The 16,323-nt window shown below is 39.8% G+C and overlaps 1 protein-coding gene across 1 annotated transcript in view; it reads left to right on the top strand.

The window, feature by feature from the left end:
* The first annotated feature begins 12,804 nt into the window (after positions 1–12,804).
* The window catches only part of PTPRT (protein tyrosine phosphatase receptor type T), a 680,289-nt gene continuing 676,770 nt past the window's right edge, over positions 12,805–16,323 (top strand). The window contains exon 1 of the mRNA XM_070939969.1: positions 12,805–12,874. Coding sequence (XP_070796070.1) covers positions 12,805–12,874 — 70 coding nt within the window. The remainder of the gene's footprint in view (positions 12,875–16,323) is intronic.

The following is a 16,323-nucleotide window of genomic DNA, read 5'->3' as shown; positions in this document are numbered from 1 at the left end:
CTGTTTAGATGTCAGCTTAGAAGAGGAGAACCAGTTCTTGGCATGTCAGGAGTTGAGTTAATTGATGGCTCTGAGCAGCTGTCTGGAAGTGATTTGGCTGAGGCTCCTGCTGGGGAAAGCATGCAGTTACAGACTGTCAATGAGGAGGAGGAGGACCTGCCTTCTTCAGCTGATCCAAGAACACATGGGGCAGAGAAAAGGCAGGAGCAGATGAGGTCAGCCAGACTACTTGAGAGGATTGCCCTTCTTGATGGGCTGCACCAGAAGCTGGCTATTTAGCAACAGCAGACAGCAGGAGGCGTTGCGGGAACAACATCTTTATTTCCTAGCTGTGTGTTTTCTGGTCATTATGATTCCTGCCTTGCTTTGGATTGACACCGTGCCTTCACTTGAATCGTGCCTTGGAAACTCTGGACTTTTCTTCACCCATGAGCTCTCTTGTGTGTGGCTTTAAGTTTGCCTGGTGGATTTATTTTGTTTGAGAGACTTTCAAGTGCTTTATGAACTCTTTGGCCATTGCTCTGTGGACTAACATTGGTCTGCTCATGGCTGGACTTAATTGGGACAGTTTTGGGGGTTTTTTTGGTGAGGGGAATTGCTGGGGAATATTAATAAACCCACTAAACCACAGTTAAGTTTGTGTGTGAGCAAATGGGGCAGCACAATTGCCTTTTGTAATTTAAAAAAAAAAACATTATCTGCCATCAAATCATTTTTCTCTATGATGATCTATTGCTAATTGTTTTTTTTTAAAGTCTTCCAAGGGTGCATTCATTGCAACTGTATCTGAGTCCATCATCTGACTGCTGATCCTCCTCTTCTTCTCTTTCCTTCGGGGTGGGCTGCTGGGGGTTTGTAGGGGTTTGGGGGAACCTCTAACTAAGATTCTGTACAGTTCAGAGAACCCCCAAATCCCACTCCTGGCTGGCTCCACCACACCTTGCCCACCCTGCCCCTCCCAGAAGTACCCACACGGCCCATTTTGGATGCAGATAAGTGCAGGGCACACATGGAGGCTTGGAAAGGTGAAAAATGGGCCTGCCAGAAGTTTGGGAAGGCCAGAAATGGGCCCGTTTCTGGCCTCCAGAGGGCCTCCCAAGCCTGGGGAGGCCGTTTTTGCCCTCCTGGAGGCTCGAAGAAAGCCTCCACAGCCCGGGGAGGGCAAAAATGCCCTCCCCCGCCATGGTGCAGGAGACCAACTAGGCCATACCCACCCCTGCTCATACCCACCCAGCAACCAAGCAAATAACTCCTTGCTAAACTTTTTGAAGCCTACCCCTGCTTTCCTTCCACCTTTCCTAACCTTAAAGCTTCTCCAGAAAGCTGAATCTTTGTCTAATGAGTCCAAAGTAGGATAATTTGACCTGTTTTTTTGTGCCTTAATTAAGTTGCACTTGTTAATTTATATAAGAAAAATATATCAGAAAAAACACATAAAAGGAGGTGAAGCAAGGGAAGTTTGTAAAATAAAGGCATAGCGAGAGAGATTGTATTTCAAATACCACTTATGGGAAAGTTGTGCACAAAAACCTCACGTGGCATGGAAAGCTGTACACGACAGATGTGGAGTTTTTAAAAGTTCATTAAAAATCCTGATAGGTTAGAATATCACTCACTAATGCTGACAGTAAAACTAGCAGAATTTTTACTGATCCATATGTTCCCAAGTAATTGCAGTTCAAACCAACAAAATAAAAACAGATTAAATCCTCCTAACATGAAGTTTCATCACAGTTAAATAATCAGTTCCTGACTCAATTACTAATAGAGTATGAAGATTTTGACTGAAGGGTAATTACTAATCTATATCTTTTTTATTATTATTAAACAGACTACCAACTGATTTGGCATAGCAATAAGGTTCACATGAAAGGTATTTGATATTCTTAAAATCTTGATTTTTTTTGTTCTGTTTAAGCTCATAAATTTCCAAAAAATGAGGCTCAACAGGTTCCATCAATCAGCAAAGATATTACAATAAAGCATCATCCCTTAGATATCTTAAAGTACAGATCACTGACAATCCATGTCTTCTTAACCATCCCATTCTGTTAACTTTTGTTCTTCAACTATGTCCAAAAAGATTGACTTAGTTCTGAATGTTCTGACTTTAATATAAAGCAATTTAATCCATTCCCCCCTTTGTTGTTATAAAGTTGGATCTAAAATTGCCATTCTTGAATTATGCATGCATAGGGTCTTAATTTCTTTCTGGGCAAGGAAAATCTTATGTAGAAGACCAGTGCCAAAATGTCAGCATCTATTAGCAATTTTATATTGCAGCTTGATTTTTAAAAAGCAGCTGGTATCTATATTTTTGCTGACCGTTAGCTCCAAATTTGCTGACAAATCAAAGAGAAAAGACTGAAGGGAGACATACCATCATGTGGAAGAGTGGTGGGGAAAAAACAAATGGTCATTTTGCTACTTTATTGGCAACTGGATGCTATTTCTGAGCTACTTATCCATGGCTACTGATAATACTAGTTAGGGAGTCTGGGCATTGACACTGAACAAATCTGAAAAGTATCAGGTCAGGGAACATTACACTAACTTGATACAATATAAAAGTGGTGGAATTTCTGTTCTAGGCAACATGGGGGTTGGATTGCATATTGAGGGATTTGTGTGTGTGTGTGTGTGTGTGCTAATTTTTAATTGCCCAAAAGAACTATAGAGAAGACAGGATTCATTTAAAATTGTATTATTTGAAGGACTATCATCAACGGTTGAGCTTTTCAAACTGCATCTGATTTCTTCTGTGCTGGTCATCAGAAGAACAGCAATTTGGTGCAAGGAATGTGACTTAGACTTTACTGTTAATGGGATCCAGAAAATTGGGAATGCATGACTTTTATAAATATCTATTATCTATTATCTATCTATTATAGATAATAGATAGATATAAATGGCTCTCTCTCTCTCTCTCTCTCTCTCTCTCTCTCTCTCTCTCTCTGTGTGTGTGTGTGTGTGTGTGTGTGTGTGTGTGTTTGTGTGAGTGTATATGTTTGTGTGAGTGTGTATGTTCCAGCATAACTCTGGAATGCCTCAAACAGTTTCAACCAAACTTGGTACACAGATGACTTACTCTCTGGAAACAAATACTGTAGGGGTAAGACACCCCTAACACCCCTCAGGGTGTGTGTTCTGTTAAGATACAGCTTGTTGGCCTTAAAATGGCTGCTACTATACTGCCTTAAAATGACTTCTACTGTACAGCACAATTGAGTTGCCATGGAAATGGCTTCACAGTACTCCACAAGGGGGCTCCCTCTGGTAAGGGGGAAAATCCAACATTAGAAATTACGTTTGGTCCAGACATTTTCAACAAAGCTTTTGATTATTATTGAGGACAAAAGTATGGCCACGATCAATAAAACATTACTGTAACTCGGCCTGCTTGTACCACTACGAGACTGACACGATGTACTTCATTCAGATTACATACGAGAAAAGAACTACAATGTTGAACAGCTTAGTGCATATATCATGGATAAGCCACTTCTAAATCAAGATCAGAAAAAAGCATACAAAATAATCATGGATCAGCTAGCAAAACAACAAGGTAGTATCATTTTACTTCACGCTTCTGGGGGCACAGGGAAAATATTTTTAACTAATTTAATTCTTGCCGAAATCAGGGCTAAGGGTGAAGTTGCTCTTCCTGTCTAATGCAGGATTGGGGTAAATAAATACCCGGGCAATGCCGGGTTATCAGCTAGTAATATAATAAAATACTCCAAATGTACATAGCAGAATATTGCATAGCAATGAAAGGAAGCTGTAAAAATATAAACAGAAACATCCTAACAAATCTGCAATTGAAGGAGTGTGCAGATTGCTAATAAACAATTGTGGTCTTTGTAACTCTTCTACAATAGCAAATCTTAATAGAACTATATTCTATAGTAATAGAAAGAATTGCAGTTATAATGACGAACTGACTTGACTCTCTTAGCTTTTCCTTTGTTTTGCTACTGGATGAGATTTGATCACATAGAAAATAGGATAAAATGTGCAAATCATGGCTTGAGACAAGATAACACCAGTCTCAGGGATATGGAGGAAGGAGGGTAAACAGGAGATATTAGGTTTCTTTGAGATCATAAATAACTAATGAAGAAACACTCTTCATCTTCCCACATGTCAAAATATAATCATCACAGGGTACATTCAACACAATATAAATGGATTTCCAATTTCCCCAATGATTTCCTCTCTTCTCTCTCTCTCTCAAGCACATATTTATTCTCTAAAGCAGTGTTTCTCAGTCTTGGCAACTTTAAGATGTGTGGACAAGAGATTTCTGGGACTTAAAGTCCACACATCTTAAAGTTGCTAAGGTTGAGAAATCCTGCTTTAGGGAATTCCCCAAAGCTGTAGAAGACAGTGCAAGGGAAACAGATACTGTAAACACTATGAGCACTCTTGATGCTAATAGTGGGATAATGTAATAAGGAAATATCCTTCACTTGACAGCAGGTTTATGGGTGTAAACTCCTAGGTAGATGGAACACAGAAGGTGTATACAGATGCAGTTATTATTACCAGCCGCAAAAGAGTTGTTGTTAGACAATCACAGATGTTTTTTATTAAAGTCCTTTAAAATAAAACTTTCATCCCCACTATAGAGGAAGTTTTCTCCTGCCTATTCATTTATTAAAGAAGCAGTCCTTGCTTTCATATTACTAAGAATATTAGGGAGAAAATACATTAACCAGCTGCAGTATGCAATTGGTGGATTTTTTTTTTTTCAAATGATGGGTAAAAGGAAAATTAGTCCCTTAGTTCCTCCATACACTGCACAATATCTGTGGTATCACATATTAGCAAAATTTTGTTGAAAATCGTACAGGGAAAAAGACTTTACTGACATACAGATCAAGAAAGAGAACAAGGCCCTTGAGACCACATTGCAAATATTTGTTGGTTGTGGAACAAACATATGAATGTAAAAAGATGTATGTTTATGCTTCATTCACTATATCAAAACCTTTATGCTCAACATAAAAAAATGTGGATGTACCTGAAAGAAATGGGCAGCACTTAACTCATTTAATAAAATCACTCTATAACAATTAAGAGGGCATTTACAGAGACACAGCCTGGTTTAAGATTAGAAAAATGGTAAAGCCATACTGTATCTATTCAGTTTATATACAGACGCAGTTTTGATAAATCATAACTTGGAGTCCAATAAAAATTAGAGGCAGAAACATTAACAATTTGAGATATGCAGATGACACCTGCATGGCAAAAAATGAAGAATATATAAAACCTATCCTAAAAGTCAAATGGAAAAGTGAAAAGTCTAGATTCCAGCTATTATTCCAGCTGTAATAGTGGAAGTCTATTCCTGAGATAAATCTTTTCTGGTACTGAATTAGTCAGCTTACCTGAGAGGTAAATGTTCTTGTTCTTGACTGGTTGGTCAACATTTAATTTTTTCCCCCAGGGTCTGACTCTCTCTTCTCACTAGTTAGACTGACAAGTTAGTTGAATGACAGATCAGGTTCAGTTTTATCTCTTTCGTGTCTGAATTTCTTGGGATTATGTTTTTCCCCCCATTAAAGCTTGAAGAGCTAAGACTCAAGTTATGTTAAATTCTGTTCAGACATTTTTGAATAACTAGACTTGAACAGATTCATTTGTTCTAACAATGCAGGAAGGTCCCTGCTTAGGTTGCATTTATGTTTCAGAACACCTTCTTAATATATGTTTTAATTATTTTCCAATTTACTATATTCTGAATTGTTAATACATGCCATTTTTCTTTGGTTGAAAGATAGGGCAGAAATCCACTTTTGCAGCACCCATTTTGCTCCTACCCAGATCTTAAATGTATAATGATTGGATGGATTACATGTAGAATCACAGAGTAGATTCTCCTAGAGGATGCTCCTCCTAGAAGAATGGATTCCTAGAAGTATAAGCAGCATACAATTGCACCAATTAAATGCATGCATTGGTCCAGTAAGGACAATGGAACAATTCCTAGTCACTTCAATAATTTCATTAGTTGCATACTTCCAAAGGCTGTATTTAATCGGTTCAATGGCTTGCCATTTGTATTTCCATTTTTCCCCTTTCAGGTTCTTGAATTGGACGATTTGGTAATAATAATGGTTGTGGCCACTGCCACCAGATTAAAGTAAGGAATATAAGGCAATAGATAAGGGGAAGGAGCAGCTGATGCATACACTACAAATAATTAAGTTTTAATTGTTTGCTGCCTAGAGTAACTGGTTTGACAGGTGGGCCTATATAAATTGAATAAAATAAATTAAATACAAATATGTTGTCTGCCCATCAAGTGTGGATGCATTGGAGTCCATATTCTCCCAAACAGAGGAGTAATCTCTTTACTCCATAATCGGTGGGAAAAGATTATAGTAGCAGCTATGTAAATCTTACAAGCTGATGATAATATTTTTAATAGTTTCCCCAGCTTTAACCAACAATCAGAACTGGGCCAGGAATTCTGACAGCATGCCAGAAACAAGATTATCACTTTTGCACCAAGTGAGAAATTGGCATTATCCAAACAAGTTTACCCATGGTTAACTGGACCACAGTTATTTCATTGCCTATATTTATACAACATACTGGCTGCATTTGTACAATACAATTACTCATAGTTAACCAAATGATATTTTACACAGTCTTATTTTCTGGGTTTTCATGGAACCACTGAAGCACAAAGTAACCATACGGACACCAGGGCAGTTGCTATAGAACTGGGTTGCTCCCTATAGCAATCTTCTATAGAACTGGTAGTAAAACTGGCGGGAGGCCCCGCCCACTGACCCTGACATCATGAAAATGCTTCTGCGCATGCTCGCTTTGCTCGCACGTGCACGCGGCCCCATTGCAAACCAGTAGTAAATGTAAGTAGAACCCACCCCTGCACCTGACTAAGGTAAATATGGCTAGTTTGTGGTTCAGCATATCATGTGAACACAGCCCCTATGTCTGATTAAGATGTAGCCTATTATGTACCCAAGTGCCCAGTAGTAAATTCTCCTACCTGCTCTGGCCTTACTCCTAACAGCAGACACAAAGTAACTTAATTTTTGTGTCCACAGCTTCTTTTTTCAGTGTGATCCACCTTCATTATTTTCTGTCTATTGTTTCAGTCACTTCTTTTCCATTGTTACCTTGGCTTATTTTCAAGAGTAAAGTCTATTTCTCTTTCTCCAAGCCTTTCTGAATTGAAATTCATGCTGGCATGCTGAAGTTTCCAATTTGGAATCCGATGCACTCACTTTTACTGCACCATAACAAATGTTCATTTGGAAATATTGCCCTGTTATACTACACAGGAATCTAGATAGATGATCCTCCTGTGACTGCTTCAGTGCACCTACATTCATGCCCAACCTAAGAGTGGGAAAAAGACAGAATATATTAAAAATTATAACTGAACTGTCTGAGAACTAATAGCAGAAATATTTCTTTAGGTGCATGCATTTCCTTTTTGCTTTGCTTTTCCAGTAAACATTTGTTTACAGTAAACAAAGCAACAGATTGCTTTTACACATCCTCACTCTCAGTTTCTACTGGCTTGATTGGAACAAACTGCAGTGCTGTAGTTCAAAGTTGAGGCAAAAGAAAAAGTCAGATTCTACTGGTTGCAAGGGGTCATGACATCATTCTGCTCACTGAATAGAAAAACAATAAAAATGTGATTGTGGGGGAACAGGAAACAACATGCTAGGGAAGAGAAAAGCTGAGAAAACTGTTGCAGTTGAACAGTAATATCTGTTATTATTTATTTAGTTATTTGGGATAAATTTTTACCTCAATAAAATGGCTAATATGATTCATGAATATACATCAGGGGTGTCAAACTCAAGGCCTGTGGGCCAGGTGCTTAGATCTGGCCCATGGGGCTGCCCTGGAAATGAAAGACCAGCCTGTGGTACCTCTGCCAGTGAAAACAGAGCTCCATTTTTCCTTGGCAGAGGGCTGTAGGAGGCTGTCGCAGCTGAAAACAGAGCCTGGGTGGACTGTGCGCAGCCTCCCCGAGTTCCATTTTTGCTGGCAGAGGGCTGCAGGAGGCTGTCACTGCTGAAAACAGAGCCTTGATGCCCACTGGCCATGTCCACACCCCTGGCCATGTCCACCCTCCGAGGTCAAACACAACCCTGATGCAGCCCTCAATGAAAATGTCACCCCTGGTACAGAGTCTTTAAGTACTTCATCCTCCTGCATCTTCCGTACAACTCCTGGGAAGATAAAAATGCTGCCACTGCTTTTCTGTAGAGAAATCTATTTCTGTCCTGGTTTATTGAGGAAGCTGGTAGCAATCTTGCCCTTTTCACTAGTTGATATGACAGAGAGCCTACCCAAATGCTTTCCCAAGCAGAAGTATAGCCAATTCATTATGAATTCAAGTATTTATTACACCCAATAAGGTTAAACAATTAGAAGTACAAAAAGTACAAAAAGAAAAAAGACATCCCCCTCACAAATAATGATCTCTGAAAATTTAATTTTGGCCCACTGTTCCTTTATCCTGAATTTATCCTATAATTTCCACATTCAAATCACAGCCCATAAAATAAAATCAAAATTCTAATCCACAAGTAGCTTTACTACTCTACACTTTGCTGTATAATTCCTGATCTTCATCATGGACATATGTAAGTTCTGGCTTCTTTTCTTACCAGGATATTATTCAGTCTCTGGGGAACAGCTCCATAGGACAAACAACAAGCAAAAACAAAATGGAACTCTCCCCTTCCTCTTTTTAAAAACTTCATCAAGGGACAAAACTGCCATTTCAGACTGGCTCATTTGCATATGATTTTCCCAGACTATGACTGTCTCTGTCCACTTGGACTGACCATTCAATTCATTAACTCTTATCAGTGTCTGAACCTCTTGGAATGGCACTGCTCCCACTCTTTTGGCTCTGATAATCTGAATGTTAAAATGATGATTCTGCATAGCTGTGACTGAAATAATAAGCAGTAGTTCTGTGACAGCAATGTTTAAAACAGCAGTGTCAATTTCATTTTAAGCTGGAATAAAGGTGACAAGAGTAGAGAGACTGAGATTCAAGGTAAGGCAGCGCAAGTCTTTAAAAACGATTATTTAATTACATAATACCCTAATGTGGCTATTTATAATTAATGGGAGCTGTGAGCAGGAAACTTCTATTGCACAGTTAATAGAGAAACAGCTTCTGCCATTACTGTAGGGCATTTTTTGTATGACCTTTAACTTGCACTAGAAAACAGGCTGCTGATATTATAGTGGATCAGCAACACTGCCAAAAAGCAAGAAACTCACATTTCAGGCAAGGGAAAACCCAATGGATATAAGCAACATGACATTACATAGCTACAGTGGAGATCAAAATAAGGACTATGTCAAAATTAGAAAGAAAGAAAGCATTTAAGGTCCCCCTGCCCCTCCCCCCCAATTTATCACTTCTTGCAAGTATGAAACTCAGGGGTCAAAATGAAGCTCTCATTATAACATACGGGTTGCCTTCATATTTTCACAGAGTTGCAAGAGAATTCTTCTAATCCAAGCCCCTGAACAGTACTTGAATTCTCACAGCACCCTGGAAAAATGGCTCTCCGATTTTCTTGAAAATTTCCAATGATGGAATGTGCATGGTTTCAGTGGCCTTTCCACTGTTTAATTGACAGCCCTCCTAAGTAGAGTAGACCATGAAATCTGGATGTCTAGAACTACTTTTACTGAGATTGACTATTCTGGAGTTTCTTAAAGATTTCAGTCAATGGTTTTGTGATAACACTGCCAGTTCTTTTGGTGGCACAGTTTTGCAAGCTGACTCTGCTCACAGCCAGGAGTTCTATCCTGACTGGCTCAAGGTTGACTCATCCTTCCATCCTTCCAAGGTTGGAAAATGAGGACCCAACACTAATGGGACAAGCTACTGTACATAAACAAGAAGCAAACCCCACACTCACTAGCACTAATGTTACCAAGTCAGGCAATGAAACATCTGCAAGCAAACAATCAAGCTCAGAGATCACCAAGAACTCTACAGTTCAACCCTGAGCTACATATAGTCTTTTTTTTTTTTAAAAAAAAATGATAAACAACTAAATCTGCACATGTCTAGTTTTAGACTTTTCAATTTTTACTTTCCTAAAAAGAATGAGCCTGATCTCTCTCTGTTCTAATTGGAATACTTATCTTTTCTAATCTATGTGTGTGACATAATAGAATAGAATAGAATAGAATAGAATAGAATAGAATAGAATAGAATAAAATAGAATAGAATAGAATAGAATAGAATTCTTTATTGGCCAAGTGTGATTGGACACACAAGGAATTTGTCTTGGTGCATGCGCTCTCAGGGTACATAAAAGAAAAGATACATTTGTCAAGAATCATAAGGTACAACACTTAATGATAGTCATAGGGTACAAATAAGCAATCAAATCATATTAGGAAACAGTCAATATAAATCATAAGGATACAAGCAACAAGGTTACAGTCATACAGTCCTAAGTGGGAGGGATGGGTGATAGGAACAATGAGAAGATTAATAATAGTGCAGACTTAGTAAATCGTTTGACAGTGTTGAGGGAATTATTTGTTTAGCAGAGTGATGGTGTTGGGGGAAAAAACTGTTCTTGTGTCTAATTGTTCTGGTGTGCAGTGCTCTATAGCATAATTTTGAGGGTAGGAGTTGAAACAGTTTATGTCCAGGATGTGATGGGTCTGTAAATATTTTCACAGCTCTTTTTGACTCGTGCAGTATACAGGTCCTCCATGGAAGGGCAGGTTACTTTTGTGTCTTCTACTTCTGTGTAATGGCAAAACACTAACTTCCCTTCTAAAGTGGCACTGGTTTAGCTTTTTAATAATTAATTACTTTCCAGCATTTATTATCATTCACATGGCTGATGTGTTTCTCTTCTGTGACCCGCATTTTCTCCCCCTGTTCATGCCTTGTCGATCCTCTCTCGCTGCATCTCAAAAACTAAACTGTGAAAAAAAGCTTCGTTTCACCGATCTCAGTGAGTAGACACAATGCACAAGGAGGATGATATGGTAATGAATTACTCTTAATGCAACAGTGGTCCCTACTGGCTGTGTAGCGAATAACGTTGCTTCTCTCAACTGAGGTCCGTGTGACAAGAGGTTTGTCGGCTCGGGAGCAGAGTCTGGAAATACGAAAGCACCTCGAGCTAAAATAGTTAAAATCGCGCTTCGTGAAAGGCACCCACTTTTCATTCGTGAGTAGGCGAAGGTTTTCTTGGAGAACCTCAGAAAAGCGTCCCCAAAGTTCCAAGAGACCATTTGAAGTCCCAACGGTGCTTTTTTCCAAGAGGCAATTGGACTTTCTAGTTTGGATGAGAAGCGAAACGTCTTCAGAGAAAAACTAGAAAGTCCAGTTGCCTCTTGAAAAAAGCACCTTTGGGACAACTATGACCTGGATGACTGACAATCTCCAAAGGCCATTAGACGTACAGCTCCCACCGCAGCCGGATCGGTAGTTTATAGCATTCACTGGAATTTATATATAAACCCCAAGACTCGAGGACAATTCCCAGCAATCGAGATGCAAGCGAGCGTCCGGAGAAGTGAGCGGCGGCGGATGTGTGCGCGCACCAGTAACAAACTTACATTTATTTCCTTCTTTCAATCGCTTGTGACGGTCACCAATAAAGTGGGACTGTCCAGCTTGCTGAGCCGTTTAGGGACCACCATCCAGGCGCTTTCGAAGCTCGCTTTGGCTCGCGCACCCTTCTTCTGTCCCCTTCTTTCAAAACCTCGGGAGCGTGTTATGTCTCGATCTCTTGAGCGCGCGTGCTGAGCGTAGGTATTTAAACAGCCAGCTCGATCCGAAGTTAAGTGAATAATGACGGAAATTACTATTTTCAACTGGAAATGACTGTGGGCGCTTTTAAAATATTTGATCTAATAATGGCCCCCCTGGAAACCTCGCATGTTTGAGACTTTCAGGCTCCTAGCAGGGGGGGATTCATTGCTCTCCGTTGCGCAGTTTAACTGCAATCCTAATCTGGTTGAGGAAAAGTGAAAATTCTCTCTCTCTCTCTCTCTCTCTCTCTCTCTCTCTCTCCCCCCCCCTTTTAAAAAATTCTCTCCTGCCCTGCCTCCCGATCACACGTAACCAGCAGCGCCTTATCACACGAAAAACAGTTTGCCAATTTTTATTTATTTATTTATTGCGTTGTCTCTTCCTGGGGCTCCTGCTGGAGCGGAGAAGAGCGAATACTCATCCTCGGGCGGCGGAATACCCACAGTGGCACAGGCGAGCGCGGGCGCGGGCAGAAAACAAAAACAGTCTTTCCATTGATTTTGCTTTGAGAACCTTCCAATTCCCCATTTCTACGCGGGCTGGGTGTCCGGTATTGAAACGTCTTGTTAATGACTCGCATTTCCCCGCCCTCCAGTCGCCTAGCGCCAAAACAAAAAGGAAGGCAGGATGGGGCTTTTTTTCCGATAGCGAAGCAGACAGCGAGTGGCGACTGATGCGCGGTGCTTTCTCTTGTTTATTGCCCTCCGCTCGCCTTCCCTCTCTCCTTCCCTCCGTATGAGTGAGTGGGAGAGGGAGAAAAGACGAGCGTTAGGACTCGGGGGAAATCTCCCCCCCTTTTTTTTCCCGCTTCTTCAATCAGCTTGTCCTATTCCTCAGAGCGGGGATAGCGGAGGCTTCAGCCGCGTTCCGGAGAATCCGCTCCAGTCCCAACTCTCCGGGTTTATCAATGCAAGGGATGTTTGCCGGACGCACGGAGAACCGGCTCTTCTGCTGCTATTGCCGCGGGAAGGGCATATGAACTCCCTCAAAGAATGACTAGGATTGCTACGTTTGCCATTCTCTTGCAGCTGTTGCAAAGAAGTCGGGGACAAGTCTTTGCAGGTAAGCGGCTCCTGGATTTTGACTGGAGCGTGCTGGAGCTTTTGTGTGTGCGCGTGTGTGAAAGCAGTGTTTTGCTTTGAAGTAAACCAACCCTTCTAAGGCGACCGGGATTGCCTTGCGAGGTTTCCTGGACCTTCTGCCTTCCTTCTCTCTCTCTCTCTCTCTCTTTTTCTCTCTCCCGGATCATGTCGCCATTCTCTCCGTGGTTAAGTTTCTGGAGGTCCTTGGATTGCGTTCCCTGATTGTGGTGTCTTAGGTGTCAGAGAGTTTAATTGCTAAAGAGCAAGATAAAAATCTTACCAGGGGCAGTTTGCTGAAATACTTTCCTTTTTTCTTTTCGCTTTTCCTTAAAGACAGCAAAAGCATCAGTTCAGTGCGATCCTATGCTCCGTTTACCTGGGTTAAGAATAATTTCCATGGAGCCCACCTGGAAACAAAGGTAGCTGAAAGTCTTTTGTTCCACATTAGAATTGGAATGTCCAAATAAGGGTGCTCTCTTTCCATGTGGCTTGGTCTTTCTTTCTTAGGAACCTTATAGATGTGCCATTATTTTTAACCAAGAGAAGCTTAAATGTTGCTTCTTATATGATACTGAAGGCATCTTCTCTTTAGAGTCAAGACACTCAAGTTCTTTTTATAGCAAACAGTTGGTCTCCATCAAACGAAAAGGAGAAGCATCAAGCATTTAAAAAATGTACAACAGGAGACTTTAACTCAAAACTCGCCCAACAGAGTTACACTTTATTGGTCGATTTGCCTCTACAGTGCAACCCTCTCCATGAATCATCTAACCCCTTGGGATCTAGAGACTTGGAAAAACTTGCAGTTTCCAGTTTCAGTTGACAAAAGCTGCCACTTTAATCTAGAAGGAGTTTGTATTTCTGAAGGCATGAAGTTAAGGTGAAAAAAAGAGTCTGAAAATCTTTTTGAGTCCGTTTTCCTTTGTTCAATTGGATCCTCTGATAATTTTTGCTCTAATGAACAGCCCATGTAGGCCAACTATATATGGCTCTTACTGTACTTTATCCTATCAAGGAATGTGTCAATTTGTGTATTTTAATTATTGTCATTTTTATTTGGTGGGATTGCCATGCTTGTAACTCAGGAAATCTATATTTATGTTTACATGTTTGTGTGCCTAAAATTCCTCTATGCAGGTATAGCTGTTTGCCTATTGCGCACTTCCAATGTGCAATGTGTTGGAACTTTCAAGTTTGAACAGTTAAAGGACAGGTTGCTCTCAACATTTCCAGCTAAATAAGAGTTCAGAATTCAAATGCCTGAAGTAACACTTTGTGTTTTAATAGAAGCTTTTTTTTAATAAAAAAGGAAAATAATATATACATATATATTATATGTAATATTTATCTATCTATATCTTTATCCCTATCTATCTATCTAGCTAGCTATCTATTTATCATGTATATATAAAACACAAATTGGTATGGATAATATTTCATTTAATGCAGTTGCATCTAGGTAATGCCATTTAGGTTGAGTCTTAGATTTCATTTTAAAAAGGGAGAGGGGGAAAGATCAATTGGTAATTTCCTATGAAGGGGGAGTCATTTATAGGGTCATACTGGTCTGCTAAATAAGACTATCCCAGGTAAATGTGTGTGAGACTACAGATTAAATATCTTCTTCATTGTTAGCAAATAGTTATTCAGGACTAGAACATTTTACGAATGTGTGAATTTGAAGCAAACTGAGTTCCATATTAACTTGCAAGTTTAAAAGTTCCTCATTAATGTGAGGTTTGTGCAGCATGCTAAGCAGTAAGTTATTTAACCATGGTTTGTTGAATAATTCAAAAGCGACTAGTTCATACAACTGGAAAAGTCATAAGCAGTGGTTTACCAATCACCAGTTGCTGGGTTTACAGAACATAGCAATGCCAAACTTTAAAAATGTGGCTTAGTATAGTATGTGAGAACTCAAAGTACACATTTAGGATGGTTGTATGACACCTAAGCATGCATGAAAACATGGACCATAGTGGATTTTACAGTCTCTGATTGTCAGTTTAAATTCTTGATAGAGGTTTTTTATGATGGTGAACATAGCAGATCTTTACTTCTTACTGTTGCAGTAGAATCAACAGTAAAGTAACTTCTTTCACACTTAATGCATTTCCTCCATGAGTCTGCAGTAGATGTTCTGCAGAAAGTCCAAGTGACAATGGTCTAGTTTGAATAAATGACATGAAAGAAAGAAAAAAGCAAAGCTTTCAGGCTGGAAAAAAATGCCATTCAGGTTTTATTTTTAAACAATAGCATTGTGATTTGATGCTCAGAATAAATTTCCAGATAATATATGGGCACCCAGGAGAGGGCACACAGTATTGCATTTTTAAATTATAAACTAAAAGTAGATTAGGCAGCAACAATTACCAAGCAGGTTAGGAACTTTTCACTGTCTCTGTTTGTTAATCACCATGTGATTCAGAATGTTAACTGCCACCCTTTTGCTACTCACTTTGCTGCTGAAGAGGTAAAGAATATAGAAATAAACAGGACTTTGTGTCTAGTTTTGTAAATGAGGCTACAGAGAATGTTGCTTCTTTCACCTTGAAGATTATACTTAACTGCTGAAGATTTAATGCCTTGCAACCAACTTGCATGGCTAATGCTCAGATAATTAAAGAAAAGGAGGGAAAGAGCTCTGTACCTCTGATGGATTTTAATATTAAAAATACACAAAAGTCCTTTTGTAACCTGTGCACTTCAACTGTTGTCCATCAGATGGTGCTGCCTTCATAGCTGTTATAATGTCATTATAGCCTGGACTTTGCCATTCATGTATTTTCAGGACCTTATGAATACAGTCAGATTCCATAAATTTTGCGTAGTATCCACTTGGGAGAAAGAAAAAAGAAATATAAGGGATCCAGAGTATTGGAAAGAAGTAACACAAACACACAGAAGAACTGTTCTCCTTGCACCTAGATTATTTCTTGACAAAACTAATTACAACCCACATATACAAACAATGGATAGGCTTTACATAAAGTTATTTGATTTGGATTTAATTCAGCACGTGTACTCAAGCTTGGTCTAGTGGTAACTTCTAGCATTTTGCTAGAAACCAGAAGTCTATGAATTCTAGTCCCATCTTAGCTATGAAAGCCAGCTGGTTAAGCAGCCTCCTCTCTCCTGACTAGGTGGCCCAGTGGCTAAGACACTGAACTTGTTGATCAGAAAGGTCGGCAGTTCAGTGGTTCGAATCCTAGTACAGATTTCCTGTGTGTGTGAGCAGGGAGTTGGACTAGATGACCTCCAAGGTCCCTTCCAACTCTGTTACTGCTACTTTCTCTCTCCCTCCCTCCCTCCCTCTCAGTACAACTCATCCTACAGGGTTGTTGTTGTGGGGAGATTGGAGAAGGAAGGGGGGTTGGTTATGTTTGCTGCCTTGAGTTATTGGTAAAAATAATAAAGGCAGGATACAAT

The sequence above is a fragment of the Pituophis catenifer genome, unplaced genomic scaffold (assembly GCF_029215685.1).
Source record: "Pituophis catenifer annectens isolate HBS135680 unplaced genomic scaffold, rPitCat1.0.hap2 SCAF_3, whole genome shotgun sequence".
In the NCBI taxonomy this organism is placed as follows: Eukaryota; Metazoa; Chordata; class Lepidosauria; order Squamata; family Colubridae; genus Pituophis; species Pituophis catenifer.
This window is presented reverse-complemented; position numbering and strand designations above follow the sequence as displayed.